At 48.5% G+C, this 17,348-nt stretch overlaps 1 protein-coding gene across 1 annotated transcript; it reads left to right on the top strand.

Annotated features, from left to right (window-relative positions):
- Positions 1-1,933: 1,933 nt before the first annotated feature.
- si:dkey-16j16.4 (uncharacterized) lies at positions 1,934-16,291 on the top strand. Its single transcript, XM_030355999.1, has 5 exons — positions 1,934-2,570; positions 6,013-6,094; positions 6,232-6,821; positions 10,772-10,825; positions 14,851-16,291. The coding sequence occupies exons 1-5, from the start codon at positions 2,502-2,504 to the stop codon at positions 14,986-14,988; spliced, it is 933 nt and encodes a 310-aa protein (XP_030211859.1). The 5' UTR covers positions 1,934-2,501; the 3' UTR covers positions 14,989-16,291.
- Positions 16,292-17,348: the final 1,057 nt, after the last annotated feature.

Here is a 17,348-nt window from a genome sequence, read left to right as displayed (position 1 = left end):
GGTAAACAGACCCCAGCATGATGATGCATGGGTCTGCATTGTCATAGCTATAATAGGCCAATATGCTTCAAGAGGTATAGTTGCTATTTGTAAATCTATATTTTTAGCAACATTCATATATATTTGGGAACATTATCTTTGTGTTTGATTACATTTTATAATTGAATCCAAGGAACTGATAGTTCACATGCAATGCAAATGTACGCACACACAACCATACACCGAACGCACACACACACACACACACACACACACACACACACACACACACACACACACACACACACACATGAAAACACTTCAAACCACACGCACACACACACACACACACACACACACACACACACACACACACACACACACACACACACACACACACACACACACACACACACACACACACACACACACACACACACACACACATCTGGACAACAGACCACATTTGCAACTACTGTCTGTTACGGAAAGTATAGTTGCAAAGAATGACCTCATTGAAACCGGATGCCTCACTCACAGCAATAATACATGACTTTCTCTCTTTCTGTAATGGCCTGCAAGTCCAATGGTCTGCAAGGTGCTTGACCTGATTACAAGGAGATCACAGGGATTCTGCATGGGGGATTTTGCTCCGTGACTTTTCAAGTATTATTAGTATTTTCAAGAAAAAATAGTCAAGTACCTTAAATTAGGTTGTTGAAAACATTTTCCAAAATGCAGTATTTTTTCCGCATGATAAAGCTGTTATTGTGTGTGGTTTAAGAGGGCCTGGGGTAAAACGCATCATCCCTGGTCCTCAGTGTGCAAACTGGAAGGAATTGAACTGAACCAGTGGGCTTGTGTTGCAAGTAAGGGGGGGTCGCCATGGCTGCCGACCCAGACAACCAGCCCCATGCCATGGCCAGATATCACTAGTGGACAGACAAGCTCCTGCAAGGATTCATCTATCTCTATGCAGGCCTATATGTGCATGTGTTGTGTAGCATCACCCAGTCCCTTATCCAGACCCTAACCACATCCAAACAGCATCAAATTATTTAACCTTGCAAATCCACAATTCTCGGCCAATAATGCCTTTGAGTAAACTTCTCCAATAAACCCATGTATCTTTGATTGGCATGGTTGTGGGTTTGAGAAATAATGATGACCCATTCTACACACTCATGGTAGTGTAAGATGCTTTGGATAAAAGCATTTACCAAATATTGTATTATCATGATTATGATGACGCAATTTTATTCCATCATTGAGTATCACTCCTTCCCTTTGCAGCAGTGTGTAAAACATAACATGCTGGCTGGCTGCTGGCTTAACACTCAGTAAGCCAGCAGCCCTAATGGGAGAAGCTATGCAGGTGGTCTACACGGCTAAGTATATAGACCGTGGCGTGATGCCAAACGGAAAATGGGGCTTAGTGGTACCTGGAAAGCACAGTCAGGCAATCATGTCATAGTTTGTGGGCTTGATTTCACGTAAACAATGCAAAGTACAGTTGGAAATTATGTACGCAGCACAGTAAAACTCTACCTTAATATCTAACCCACAAAATGAGTAGTACATATATTTATTATACGTTTGTTACAATGTAGATCATTAGGAAAATCTTCAATACATCTTAAAGCCATTTGGCTCATCGGGAACTGAGTAACGCTTTTCTGTAAAGATACTGCATAGCACGGAATTTAGTTGAATAAGAAGAGGCATGGCACTTTCAAATGAATAGTGTTGTAATCTAAACATAGACACTACAAACCGAGACACATAATATGCCTGCATGTTGTATAGGCCTATCTTGGTATCAGATGAGTTGAACACATGAGTGAATGTGGCTTTAAACGCTCCCCCCCTCCCTGGGTCAAAACATGACATCACTGAGCCGAGCGGCCAATGAGCGAACAGGATGCACAAGCGAGAGGAGTACTATGAGTGTTCATCATGTAAACGAAGTGCATTTTGTTGTGTGTATGTATGCGAGTGTGCGTGTGTGCGTGTCTGGGGCGCAAAGAAAGTTGCTTCTTTTTTTATTCCTGTTCTTTTCAACGTGACGTGTTAGGCCTATGTACATTCTTCGTCCCAGTCTTTAAGATGAAGAAGGACGGACAGAGTGAGGTTACCGGTTCATCCACTGAGCTCCGAGAACGCGACTGTTCGAGACGCGTCGCAATGCAACTCCAATGAACGCGCAATAACAAGCGTACTTGCAAACTTCCAAAATGCCTATTGACGCAGTTTCACCTATTTCGATATCACTCTCGGCAACAAGATAAGTTTGGTGGTGATCGATGGTCGGTCTCGGAGCTGACTGCAGCTGTTCAACAGTATTGTTTTTGTACAAACGTTTGGCAATCAGCAGAAGTGAAAGTCCTGTGCCTTTTAATGTGCGAAGTGGTACAATTTAATGAAGCGTAGTTGACGTGCTGCGTCGGTCCAGTATTTTTTTTATTTTTTACAGCTACGACATTTATAGTAGAACAATAAGCCATAAGCAAAGCAGGGGGACAATGCTGAAGACGTTGACAAAGAAGCTTAGAAGACATTCGCTCAATGAGATCCATCCCTTCCAGCTAAAGGTACGTATTGGTGTGGAATTATAACGCATAATAACTCATTGTGTGCTCGTCCCATTAGGTTGGACCAGTTGGCTATAAGTCCTACGAAGAATAGTTGTAACTTTTTGATACGTGTCCTGGATTATTGCCTTTAGTAGGCCTACAATACACCTTCGAAAATAGCACTAAAAAGAAAGTGGTTCGTGTTTGTGAAAGGTGTGGGTTTGCTTTGGTTATGTGACATGCTGCTTAGTAGGCCATAGGCTATGCAGTTATTGTTTTCATCGCACTAAGTTATGGTGCATTCATGTAAGGAATTGGGTTTCGTTCCATTGCTTAAGTCTAAATACTAATGCGTCCAAAAGGCTGAGATGAGCATTGGTTGGCCTACACATGCACACGCACACACACGCACAGACAGACACACGCGCACACACACACACACACACACACACACACACACACACACACACACACACACACACACACACACACACACACACACACACACACACACACCACATACACTGTACATTCTGTAACACGTCATCTAACACACATTCTCATCCTCTTTCTCACCCTCTTCTCTCACACACGACCACACACACAACCACACCCCCCCCCCCCCCCTGCACACACGGACAGAAACAGATAAGCTTACAGTTAATAAGCTGAGATACTGTGTGCTATTTTAATTATTATCAACAGCCATCTGCTCTCTTTTAGAATACCGTATAGCAAATAATCTATCGGTCATTGTTGCCCTCGCACATGCTCATAATGCTTTATGATACCGTCAGACGGTATATGATACCATGAGTGACTATGTGTTCCTTCTCTTGCCTAACTCGTCTCACGGTGCCACTGACTTGTGGATTTAACAGGACAACATGTCTTCCACTGGGACAATGCTATTTGGTCATCTGTTGATTTTAAATGAAAAGCAAGGACATTACAACCCTCGCTTTGCAGATTGAGCAATTTGTTTACACTTCATCTCCAAAAACAGTCCAGGCCACGAAGGGCCCTCCACTCAACGCCAAACACACGAGTGCGTTGAACTTTTCCTCACTCCCTCCCTACCTGAATGCCTAACTGAAACGCCACACAGAGTCCTGGAGGCTGTCAACCGAGAATAAGTGTTAAGGGTTAATGAGCATCGCTTCACTAGGGGACTTAGGCCTCTATTGACCCGGTTACGGTCCTGGTGCAGGGTAGCTTACCCTGATCAAGACTATTTACACTATGGCCATAGAGGTAGATCTGTTAAAGCCAAGCTGACCGTGATATGTGGATTTGCATTGTTTTTTTTCGGTGCGTGTGTGTTTACTTGTGTTTGTGTGTGCGTGACCCAGAGAGGAAAAGGGAGAGCTAGAGTGTCCCTTGTCCATGCGGAAGGGCAGAGCAATGCTGATGCCTTGTATGTGTGTCCCTGTAGGTGTTTATGTGTGTGTAGTTGAGTGTATTTGTGTGAGTGTGTGTATGTGTGTGTGTGTGTGTAGCAGAGAGAAGGCCGAGGGAGGACGAGTGAGAGAGTATTGGGTGGCATGCGTATACGCGGTGACATTGCACGCTGCAGGACTGCCATTGATCCCGATTAGTAGACGGCTCAGCGATGCAAGTCAGAGACAAGGATTCCATTCAACTACTCCTGACACACAAACGCACTAAACACAGTCTCTCCATACCCCCCCCCCCCCCTTTTAGCATCTTACGCACGATAAGCACCTAGTAGCTAATTTATGCTGTCTCAACACTTTATTTTTAAGTCTCCATTGAGACATTGAATGGAATTAAACATGCTGTAATAATCTATGAGTAACACATGCATAAGCAAATCTTCAATCTTCGGGTTTGTTTCAAATTGGCTAAATCATTCATCATTCACACAATACTTCACGGCGTGCAGCGTTGTTAACAAATGGGTGTCAGATCGGTGACGGTCAGTGTTAATGGTGGTGTCATTGTTGTGTGACACAATAGTTCATTTACCTGACTGAAATGGTTTCTGAGGAGTTCCAAAGAACATTCGATGTCACCCCACCCATAAGGATTAACTACTTGTTACCACTTATATATCGGCTGATACATTTAAGTACAGTTCTTAATTATTATTACTGTTATTTATAAAGTGTTTGAGCTATAAGTCATCTTCTCCTTGAGAGAAATCGAACATGGTCCCTATAAGTCAACAAAGTTTCAAATCAAGTAGCTTTTCTTTAATATCGCAGACATTTGATATCGCAAACACCGTTCATCTGTGGCTGGGGATCCGGGCTTGTAGGAAATACCATTGTCAGGGTGGATGCATACCTGCTTCCCTCCCCAGTATATTTCTAAAGCCTTTGTGAGATTCCTCTTAGATGGAGAAAGACAGCAGGACCCGGCTAGGCGTGGGTTGTTGTTGTTTATCTTAAGACTTGCTGCGGAAACGTGTGGATCTTGAATCAACAATCTTACTTTAAATGAAGTCATTAGGACCATGCTCAAATGTTTCCCTAACCCAAATCTCTCTCCAAAAAAAACACACTCCCGTTTTAATTGCCTGTGAATGCGAGTACAGAGAAGGCGTGTAGGCAAGTATGAATTGCACAGTGGAGGGGGGACACTGTTGGTGCGTGCATGTGTTTCTGTGTGTGTGTGTGCGTGTGTGTGTGTGTGTGCATGTGTGTGCGTGCCTCCCTTCACACATATAGACGCACACACCCAGTGTGTGTGTGTGCACACAGGCCCAGATGGCAGCTGCTCGCCCATGCCTCAGTGTGGTAATTACGGAGTGTGAGCAGCATTACTTAACTCTTCGCACTGCAATCAGCCAGCTTTCTGTTTTGTTGCTACTGCTGTACAGAGAAGGAATAGATTTATTTTTTTATAGAACTAGACTTGATCAGATGCTGAAACAAAACGGAAGTAGCTACCAGTTTAGCCGGTGCCACATACAAATAAGCTGATTCATCTGCTCTTGTTAATGCTAATGCAAGTAAGTGTTGCTTGTTGGCACTGTTAACAAAGACAGCAGTTAGAATAAAGTATTTTATGTAATTGTTGGTATTGTGGTGGTTAAAACCTGTTATTTATGTCATGGTTGTAGAGCAGTGATGTGCGTTTTCCCCTTGTGGCTTGAACTAAGCACAATGTTGTAACTTGGAAGTTACTTAATAATAAGGTCACTCTTGATTTCTGCCACTGCAGTGTTTGTGGTGTGCTTAAACTTCCAGTATGTGTTCTTTTTTAAGGTGAATAAGGGTCAGGGTTGTAATGCTTATTTTGGTCAGTTTTGTTCACTCTATGTTAGGATAAATAATGCTTTGCTATCTCTTTGCTATTCAAACAAATCACTGACATCGAATGGCTTCAATTCATGACAAGGGAAATGGAAACACAACTCATTTAGTATACAAAGGGTTTCACAGCGATGTCATGCATTTGAGCGAACCTTAATACATGCGTGCTTTTTTCTCAGATTTCTTACCATGGCAGTGGGGAAGGGTTTGAGAGTGATGACTCAGAGGGGGAAAATCAGGAACTTGCACAAATCGACAGAGGTGTGTATGTAGTTCTTTACCAAACCCCATGGGTTTATAATTAGTTATTGCATTAGTTTATCGTCATGACAACGCATTAACATTTGACGTTCAAATGTGTGTGTGTGGGTGTGTGGCTGTGTTGCGTTGTGGGGCAGAGAGGCGTCGGAACTGCGGCCTCACCCCGTTGGCCACCAGCCAGCAGCACAACCAGGGGCCGCTCTCCCCGGCCCGTCTACGCCGGCTCCGCCTACTCCTGGACGCCAACCTGGACCGCCACTCGTCGGAGGAGGAGCTTGAGCGCATCAGCCGAATCGGCGAAGGCAGGAAGTGGGCGTCGGCCTTGCACCAGCGCCACGGCGACCGCCACAGCAGCGCCTCCAGCGACGAGGAGGTGAGGGACCTGTGCGGCGCGGCCGGCGGTGGCGGCGCGGCTGGCAGCGGCGGCACCGGGGTCATCGGCTGCGTGTCGCCCGTGAACCCGGCCAACCCTTCCAGGCCTCTGGTGGTGGTGGAGCAGCCTGGAGCTCACCTGGCCGCCTCCCCCAGCCCGGTGCTCTTCAGCTCCAGCCCCCCGCACAGCCTCATGCCGCCCCCGCTGAGGTTCCAGCTGCAGGTGGTGCAGCCGGTGGCACGGCCCATCCTCCTGACCCACTTTGACCAGTCGGCCGCCCCGTACCGCAGGAACCGCCACGGCCACGCCGGGGAGCCGCGCCGGCCCAGTCTGGACCTGGAGAAGATGCAACAGGTTAGTGTGGCGAGGTGGTCTCGGCGTCCATCACGGAGCACGACTTACTCAGCTGTCCGCTGTTTGTATTTAATCTCTGTCATTATAAAATAAAATAAAATAAAATTACAATATCAATCAGACACCATATAGTATTGAGTCGGAAATATGCTGTACAGTATTGAATTCAAGGAAATACATTTCAGGAAATCATTACAATCCACAGATCATTATGCTAATTGGATTGTCTGTCTCCTTAAATAAATCAAATAAATATTAATCTGCGTAAATAAAATGTAGTATCATGCCAGGCTCATATCTGGCAGGAAGATAGTACGTAATAATAATAACAAAATCATTATGTAAATCAGAGTAAGTTTCAGACTCTGAAGTGGTGTAACGGGCCTCGCAGTGCTTAATTACAAGGGGCGAGTATTCTGGCCCACCAGCCTTTGTCAGAGACAGACACAGACACACTAACGCACGCACACACATACACAAACGTATGCACGTACGTACATACGTACACACATTCAAAACTCACACCCCCACACCCACACACACAGGCACACACACACACACACACACACACACACACACACACACACACACACACACACACACACACACACACACACACAACACACAAACACACACACCAGACCCACACACACACAAGCACACACATACACAAAGACACACGCACGTCTCCTCCGGTGTGCAGCCGGATGCCACACCACCCCGGTGGTGTGCGCTGGGTGGGGATGAAGGAGAGGGAGGCAGGGACGGCAGATGTCCGCCCTGGGTTTCTCCCCAAAGCTGCGGCGCGGGGCTGGGGACGAGGACGGAGGGGCGCGGGCAGAAGGAGAGGATTAAATAAACCAGAGGGAAAGAAATGCTGAGCGCTAATGAGTGGCAGAGAGGCCGCGTTGCTGATCATTAAAATCCAATAGACTTGTTGGCCCACACCGTACACGGGACAGGGTGTGTAGGAGTGTGTGTGTGTGTGAGTGTGTGAGTGTGTATGTTGTTGTTGGATGCTAAACTGCAGGTTCTGAGGGTCCATATGCTCCGGCTAGTTTTCAGAGGGACGGAGCAGATGATGACAGACAGCGGGGCAGTAATGAAAGGAGGAGAAATGACAAAAGAGTTGTGTGTGTGTGGATGGATGTGCATGTCTTTGTGTTTGTGTATGTGTTTTTGTCTGTGTGTGTAATTGTAAGCTTGCCCGCGTGCCTTTCGTATGCGTTGTTTGTGTGTTTGTGTGTCTGGTTGCGTGTGCGCGTTCATGTACACTTGTATCTGTGCGCGTGCTGTGTCTGCCCTTCTCCCCGCACGATTCGATCTATCCTGAACCTCACTCAGAACGTATATCCGCGTTTCAGGGTGTCTCCCAGTCTGTTGCGCTGGGAGTGTGTGCGCGTGCGCGTGTCTGAGTGCTTCTCACTGTGACAGCACATGCACGGTCACTCAAGTGGAATGGGTGGTGCTGGGGGGAATACAATAGGGGGCCAACGGAGGTAGCTGGCAGCAGACACCGCGGGGCTCTACCATTAACCCTTTAGCGGGGCCACAGTCGTCCGCCACGGGGCCGCCCGCCTCCCTCCCTCCCTCAGTGTACCCCTCAACATCTGCCCCCCCCAGGGCACATCCTCCGTGGATGACCGTGCGCTCGTTTCTCTTTGTTTGTTGTGAACGTCTGTTTGTTTTGCCTGTTTGCTCGCCCCGCTCGCGGTGATTTCTTTCCTTCTGGCGCTCTCTCTCGCTTGCTTTCCCTCCACCTTTTGTTCTTTCCCATTGTTTTAGTCACGCTGGGAAGTTTTGCGTGAAGTTGTGTGTAAAGCGGAGAAAGTACATTTTACCCAGAGTCGTGCTGGAGGAATACACACACCAACAGACAAACCCTTTCCTCCGGCAGTCAGAAAGTGCAGTGAAGAGTTCATCTTTAAGTGTTTACATCCACTTTTTCACTTGGGTTGCACTCTGGTTCGGTTTGTGTGAGCGTTGCGACGTGATTATGTCAAGGTTAAAAGGGCCAGTGGGTTGCTTTCTCTTAGCCTTGGCTAATCCACCATGCATGCTAATCCTCGCCCAATTGCTCAGATGTGACAGTGCCATTGTTTGTTGGCCTGATTATGGTGGACAAAGACAACTCTTCGTTGGACAGCAGATGTATCGACGCATATTTCCTCATGACCTGGTCACTCCATCACAACATCAAGACAGGCCTTTGACACTTATTTTAAACATTTTAAACATTGGATGCAACTCGAAAAGCATCACGGAGCTATGCATAAACATATGTTTCAAACGAGGGTGGTCAGATACCGATACAAGCTGAGTGTGTTATCATTGTAAAATACATCAAAGTGAAAGGGGTCTGGGATCGGGGTGATAGTGATGGGTGGGGGGGCTGTGATGTTGTTGGTGCTGGTGCTGGTGATGGTGGTGGTGGTGGTGGTGGTGGTGGTGGTGATGGTGGAGATGATGTTGGTGATGGTCGTGGTTGTAGTGCTGTTGGTTATGGTGGTGGTGGTGGTGGTGGTCTAGGTGGTGGTGGTCTAGGTGGTGGTGGTGGTTGTCTAGGTGGTGGTGGTCTAGGTGATGGTGGTCTAGGTGGTGGTGGTGGTCTAGGTGGTCTAGGTGGTGGTGGTCTAGGTGGTCTAGGTGGTGGTGGTGGTGGTGGTGGTCTAGGTGGTCTAGGTGGTGGTGGTCTAGGTGGTGGTGGTGGTGGTGGTCTAGGTGGTCTAGATGGTGGTGGTCTAGATGGTGGTGGTGGTGGTGGTCTAGGTGGTCTAGATGGTGGTGGTCTAGGTGGTGGTGGTGGTGGTGGTGGTCTAGGTGGTCTAGATGGTGGTGGTCTAGGTGGTGGTGGTGGTGGTGGTGGTGGTCTAGGTGGTCTAGGTGGTGGTGGTCTAGGTGGTCTAGGTGGTGGTGGTGGTCTAGGTGGTGGTGGTCTAGGTGGTCTAGGTGGTCTAGGTGGTGGTGGTGGTGGTGATGGTGGGAGGTTGATTTGTGGTGGGGGTTGTAGTGGTGTGTGGTTGTGTGCGATGTATGTGAGTGTGTTCGAGTGTGTGTGTGTGTGTGTGTGTGTGTGTGTGTGTGTGTGTGTGTGTGTGTGTATGCTAGGGCCGGTGTGTGTGTTTGTGGGGGGGAGGGGGGGGGGGGGGGGGTACCTAAGCGTGGGGGCAAGTGCACAGCGAGTCTCCCACTCGACTCCCCAGCAGCAGGAGTCTTGTGTTTCCATTCTTCCCCCCGGGGCACCCATCCCCCCCACCTGCTCCCCCCATCCCCCCCACCTGCTCCCCCCATCCCCCCAGACAACCCCCTGTATTGTGAGGCCTCCACAGCCGCCCCCACCGCTGGGCGAGAGCGGCCGGGCTGCATGGCCCCAGAGTGGGAGACAGGATGTTGCATAAGCCCACTTGTTTGGTTTTGTCTGTGTGTGTGTGTGTGTGCCTGCGTGCGTGTGTGTCTGTGTGTCTGTGTGTGTGTGTGTCTGTGTGTGTGTGTGTGTCTGTGCGTGTGTGTCTGTGTGTGTGTGTGTCTGTGCGTGTGTGTCTGTGTGTCTGTGTGTCTGTGTGTGTGTGTGTGTGTGTGTGTGTGTGTGTGTGGAGACCCTGATAGGTTCTCTTATATGTCAAAAAAAAACTGCCCCTCCCCCTCCATTCTTCACGCAAGCACGCACATACGCACACACACACCTGACTGGAATGATTAGTGTCCTCTGAAAATGTGGTTTCAATAACGATGTGATGCTTTGGTTGATGCGTTAGTGCGTTTGTGTGTTTGGGCTTCATAAGGTTAGAAACTATATATTTGGCATGGGATGAATCAGATGATGGCAACAACTATCAATTTTGCAGCCCCCAAAAAAACAAAAAAAACAAATATGGCAGGAAATGTGCGGCTGAATGGAAGCTTGGTTTTCTTAATTGTAGTTGACTCTGTTTTCTGTTTATTCTCCACAGAAAATGCTGCTGAAAAAGAACTGTGGCGGGAAAACTCGATCTATAAAGATCCGGGTGAGTTAATAAACAAAACCTCTCTTTATTGAAACCCATGTCTCAGACACACACACACACACACACACACACACACACACACACACACACACACACACACACACACACACACACACACACACACACACACACACACACATCCACACTCACACACATCCACACTCACACACATCCACACTCACACAAACCCCCCCTCCCACACACACACACACACACACACACACACACACACACAGAAGACACACACACACACACAGAAGACACACACACACACACACACACACACACACACACACACACACACACACACACACACACACACACACACACACACACACACACACACACACACACACACGCCTTTCCATACCCTCTGCAGAGCCACAATGGGCTGGTCAGTGGGAGGGGTCCGCCACGGTGACGGTAAGGTTGTGAGAGCCTCCTCTCTGCCGTTTCACTGCCAAGCGCCTCGCATCTCCCTCCAAATGCATGCTGGGACGGCATCTGGCCATGGCACTTGTTCCCATGCCCTGCTCGTAGAAACAGAGCAATAACGTCAGGAAACCAACGGGTTTATCTGCACTTTGGCTTCGAATAAGGAACCCAAAATGACGGGGAATGTAGTGTATTTAAAACGGAGGATTCCCCTCTTTGCAGGCTAGTTAGCTAGACGCGTAATAGTCACATAGAATCCTTCTCATTTAAAAACAAGCCAACCTCCGGGGGCCGGGCGCACTAGCAGGCAACGCAGCCAATCGGTTGGAGCTGGTTCATCGGGGAGGGCCAGAGAGAGCAGGTTGTGGTGCGGGAGAACCAGCTTGGAAGGAGGAGCGGCGGCGCTGGCACGGCGGCCGAGGGCTCCAGAAGGGAGCGCTGCGTGGTGAGCAGCGAGATGGGGCGCCAGTGACGTCCTCGTCACGCCGCGTGGGACGGTGTCAACCGACGCCGATGACGCACTTTGTTGTGTGTGTGTGTGTGTGTGTGTGTCTGCGTGCTTGGTGTTTGTGTGTGTGTGTGTGTGTGTGTGTTTGTGTTTGTGTGTGTGTGTGTCTCTGTGTGGATGTGTCATGGACGACGACACACGCACACACACACACACACACACACACACACACACACACACACACACACACACACACACACACACACACACACACACACACACACACCAAGCACCTAGCCCCCCCTCCAACCTGATGGAGGGGGGGCTCCTCAGCCGTCTCGGAGCGAAACCAGCGGGGTAATCTTTCTTCGATGGGAGATTAATCGTTTCGAGAAGTGCCGTGCGGGCGAGGGAGAAGAGATGGGGATGGAAACTCCCCTCCCCTCCCTCCCTTCCTCCCTCCCTCCCTCCTTTCCTCCCCTTTCCCTGTACACTACAGGGGATGAAGTCATCTTCCATTTATAGCCACCCGTGGCTGTTATCCTGTTCGGGATCCACTGATCTAGCGCTGCCATATCTCCAATTATCCTCCTATTCTTCCCCCAGTCCAGTTAGTGGCCATCTTGTGGTTGTTGTTGTGTTTGTTGCTGTCGTTAGCCGTGCCCCAGGCACAAGCCGTTTTCCGGTTGAAGACATCTGCTAGCACAGTGGGTCTGGGGGCAATCGATGGGATGGGCATTTGCCCTCCTCTCCCCCTTCCTCCACTCTGCTCTTTTGTAGTTTTGCCTTTTTCTATGGCAGTGTGATCCTTTCTGTCACTTAGTGTCCCTCCCCCACACATACACACACACACACACACACACTCACACGCAGAAACACTTGTTGCCCAACCCCTATAAACACATCTATTTCAAGAGGAGATGAGTGGATGTCGGCATTGGTAGTGGATCTCTTTGGGGTTGATTTATGGGGGGCTTCACTTTCCAGCGGAAAAATCCAGCAGTGACAAAATGCCCCCACTTGTGTCTTCAGGTCATGACCTCTTGAACTACTTAAACTCTGTTTGACATCTCCGGGAAGCACCCTCAACATTTATATTGCACTGCAGAAGCCAGGAAGGGGAATGCTACCACCCACACGCACTCAAGCACGCACGCACGCACACACAAGAGCTCATGCGTGCACACTGAGGACACAGATGTGTTCAGGGATCCTCCTCAAAATGGGAGAGGCATAAGCCAGGACAGGGAGTTGATTAACAACAGCCATGTGGAGAACCTCTCAACTCTCTCTCCCTTCTCCAAACCTAAAAACATTCCTTGCATGCTCACTGTCACTTCTCAATGTTCTGCGGCAGCAAAATGATTAGAACCAAACTATTTTGATTATCACCATTTGCATGTAAACATGCATGTTTTAAACATGCATGTTTCCAAAGTGTATTCCCTGTGCGTTAGTAAGTGGCCATCTTGAGCCATGGAACATCAGTAAGTGGTGTAGGGAGTTGTTGCCGTGCTACCGTGACCCAGTTGTCAGTACAGAATCCCCATAGATGTCCACTGGCGCCATGGCAACATTATGTTTGGAGATAGCTGAGAGTTGGTGTGTCGCGAAGGTTATTTTCCAATTCTCCTGCCCAGTTTTCCGGAGCATCAGGGCTCTTAGTGGACTGCAGCAGATGTAAGCTTTGCAAAGGAGACACACGCACACGGTTTGAGAGGCAGACATCTGCATACACGTACACGACACACACACACAGGGACACACACAAACAGCATACAACTCACACACAGACACACACTTATGCTTGCATGTACACTGACCAGGCATGAAGTATGACGTACACACATTATGCATGCACGTAAAACACACATGCACACACACATTGCCTGTAGCCCTCTTAGCAGTGGGGTCAGTTCCTGATTACATTGAGAGACCATCTATCTTGGTGGTTCCAGTCTCTCTCACTCCCCAGCCTACCTTCTCCTGACCCCCCCCCCCCCCTCCCCCCCTCAGTAGGGTCTGGAGAAAGTACTGCCTGGCTGCCAAATCACACAAAGCCGCTTCCTGTCATTTCCTGCCGGTAGGAAAATGACTGTGGGGCTAATTTTAGCTGCAGAGAGAGAGAGAGAGAGAGAGAGAGAGAGAGAGAGAGAGAGAGAGAGAGAGAGAGAGAGAGAGAGAGAGAGAGAGAGAGAGAGAGAGAGAGAGAGAGAGAGAGAGAGAGAGAGAGAGAGAGAGAGAGAGAGAGAGAGAGAGAGAGAGAGAGAGAGAGAGAGAGAGAGAGAGAGAGAGAGAGAGAGAGAGAGAGAGAGAGAGAGAGAGAGAGAGAGAGAGAGAGAGAGAGAGAGAAGGCTGGGCATTGCTTGGGGGGTGGGGAGGGCAGAACAACCTGAAGGATAAGTTCAGTGCGGAAAAAACCCCAGAATGAAATGTTGCTTCCTAGCAGCAGAGAGGATCGCTGCTTGCAGACTTTGCACATTTCATGGCCTGATGTGTACACTTTTTCCCACACTGCGCTGCCCCACGGGAAGATCTCTAGCATCTTCCATTGAAGTCAAGAAATGGAAGTTTGAAAAAACAGGACTCGAGGACTAAAACTAAAAAAGCGAACCAAAAGGCTCACATCTGTGCATGATGCAACGCTCCTGGCCTGGTGCTCGCTCACATCATCTGCAGCTCGGCCCCGGCCGGCTGGGCTGTGCTGTACGGCCCCGGCCTGCGTGTCCGTGAGGCGACGTGGCTGAGGCTGGCCAGTTGTAAACGGATCAATCACTTCCGTGGCACGGAGAGGCTACAAGTAATCCTCCACTGGCCACTTCTGTCCAACCGGGTCTGAAGACCTGCCACGGATTAACCTAAATGTCCTTACTGTGCAAGACAGCGATGTATATCGCTGTTTCTCTTTCTTCGGTCGGATGTACTTACTGTTAGTCGCTTTGGCTAAAAGCGTCTGCTAAATTCTCTAAATGTAACTGTAAATAAAACGGCCAAGAGTTTACCTTTAGCATCCTGAGCATGCTGGTACTTTGTTGCTGCATAGGGTGGGGTGGGGGGTGAGCAGTGAATCCATCTATACTGTATGTGTGGGTCTCTCACTAAGCCCCATCCCCCTCTCTCTCCCTCTCTCCTGTGTCCTCAGAGCCTGGCCGCTGGCCGGCCCCCGGCCCCCAGGTACACGGGCCCCTACGACCCCTCCGTCTTTGCGTTCCGTTCGCTGAGCACCGCCCCGCCCTGCAGTCCGCTGATGCCGTCCGAGGAGCCCCTGTCGGCGCCCTGATCGAATCCCGCCGTTGACAGTGTCTCCCAGTGTCCCCCCCCCCCCCCACACACCCCTTCTCTCGCCCACCCATTCCAAGACCCCTCTCTCAAAGGACCAAAGGCGAAGGAGGATGTTCGACACAGAGCGAAGCTGGAGGGAGACACGACCCCATAGTGACAATGTTGTTTTTGCACACTCAGGTTCCCCCCCCCCCCCCCCCCCCCCCCTCCTCCCTCTCTCTCGCTCTGTCATGCTGTCATCCTCGTCCACCCGTGTTCACTATGAGGGGAAATACCCATGAACATTTCCCAGGAGGAGGAGACGTTGGACTGGAGTTTGACGTCAGGCCAGTGTGGGTCCGCAGAGGTACTTCAGGTTGTCCACTCAATCCCCCAGCGTGGGTGGAACTGTGAAACGTGGACCAGAGACAGTACAGATGGTGTCCCTTTATGGTCTTAAGGGGCGGAGTAAGTCGCGTTTCGACGTCAGGTCTTTTAGGGGAAGCGCATGCGAGACAATCGGAGCGGTTTAATGTGCTTCGACCTTTGAGGGTTCTTGGTTCTCTTGCTATCTGCTACAAAACGTCCACCTAATTATTGTTCCGGTTAAACTTAACACACACACGCACACCTTGTGTAATGTAGTTGGGACACGGCCTACAGTGTGTCTTTATTTGGTGTACTATATCAAAGCGCAGGACACCGGCTGGCTGTAGCAGACTCTACAACGATAGTAGTTAAGTAGTGATTCTCTTTGACCTTGTACCACAATGTACCCTCATTACTGACTTTTAGTGCGAAAGGGTAAAAAAAGTACTTGTTTCCCGCTCTACCTGCATGAATGCAACTGTTTTTGCAGACGCCAGGGAGGTCTGACTCAAAAAGTATGGAAATTGTTTGCTGTGCAAAAATCAGGCGAGTCAAACTGGTGCTTTCTAGGCTACAGTGTAGTGTGTGCCATGTTGTGTCCTCTGTATAGATGAAGGCCACCACCACGGTAAAGATGACACATTTATGGTCGTTTTCTTCTTCTCTTTCAAACCCCTTAATGCCTTGAAATGACATTCCTGCTGTGTTGGATGTAATATTAGGCACTTAAAGTTCAATAGTAGTAATGGCGTGGTGGGGTGTAGACACATTGGGCAACCCTTGCTCAACATCGCCGCTAGGTCCTATGAATGTGTCTCATTGTTGGCTATGCTAATCAAACACAATGCCGCCACTGTAATTGTGGTTTGCTGGAGTGAATGTAACATCGTGACATGTTCCCCCTGCTGCATACAAATGAACTAATAAATGCCCTCTGGCCTCTTGTTTATGAAGTACTTGTCATTTGTGGGACAGTCAATGCACCGTTCACACCCCTTATTTTCAATGCATCATAACTTGGGCCGTGTGTTTGACATGTCTTCCGGGATTTGGTTTTATAGATAGATAGAAAACCTGTCACTCATCGCTAAGTTAAGCCACACATTCACACTCTCTCCATCTTTGGCAATAAAAACATTGTATACCACCAACAATTGAGTCATTCGAATGATCGAAGTGATGTTGTGTAGTCACAAAGCAGGTGCTAAACATTCTGGGAAGCAGTACAGAAAAAGGAGGCCCACTCCATGTCCTGAAAAACATCAAGACATCTCCTGACTTGAGGGGGCTGAGAAATGTTGGAAGGAAAGTACAGAGTGGTATGCTATCGCGCTATGCTACATAGGACATCGCGGAAATACATTTTCTTGCAGCATTTTCTTCAACGATAACACAAAAGGAATGACATTTTGTGTATATTTTCAGGTTACTATCCCAAGCCAAATCAAAACTTATTGCTGGTGCTGTATTTAAAATGACCTCAAGTTGTCTTATCATAACAAGAACAAGATGTGCACTGTGGATTGAGTCTAGAAGGTGAAGGGTTTGTTTAATAAAGTATAGTACCTGTTTGTTTACAGTCGGGGGGCTTTGTTGATGAATCATACCCGGAACATTAACAAAGGCAAGCCTTCTGGTTTAAATCATGGCAACAATGACCCTTAGGAGTAAACTAGGAAGCATCACATATAACTAATCTGAAACAAGTTTTTTTTGTCACGCACTTCTCTAACAAAACATCGTTATATGCAACACATGGCAGTTTTTTTTGGGGGGGGGGGGGGGCTTTTGAGGTTTGGTTAAACAAGGACAACAGTTGATTTAGTTGCATCAAGATGTTATCTCCCTACTCAGAAACCAACCGGGAAGCTTCCTGGAGCGCTAAATATGGAACCCTGTGCTTGATAGCCTTGTTTATGAGGAGGATGACGGCTGACTTGTTTATAACGCAACAAATCTATCCCGTTACGTAGTGTGCGTGTCTCTTTCATAACGTATGTGTGCAGGCAG

This window comes from Gadus morhua, chromosome 5, assembly GCF_902167405.1.
Source record: "Gadus morhua chromosome 5, gadMor3.0, whole genome shotgun sequence".
Lineage (NCBI taxonomy): Eukaryota > Metazoa > Chordata > Actinopteri > Gadiformes > Gadidae > Gadus > Gadus morhua.
The sequence above is the reverse complement of the archived record's forward strand: the minus strand, read 5'-3'. Positions and strand labels throughout refer to the sequence as shown.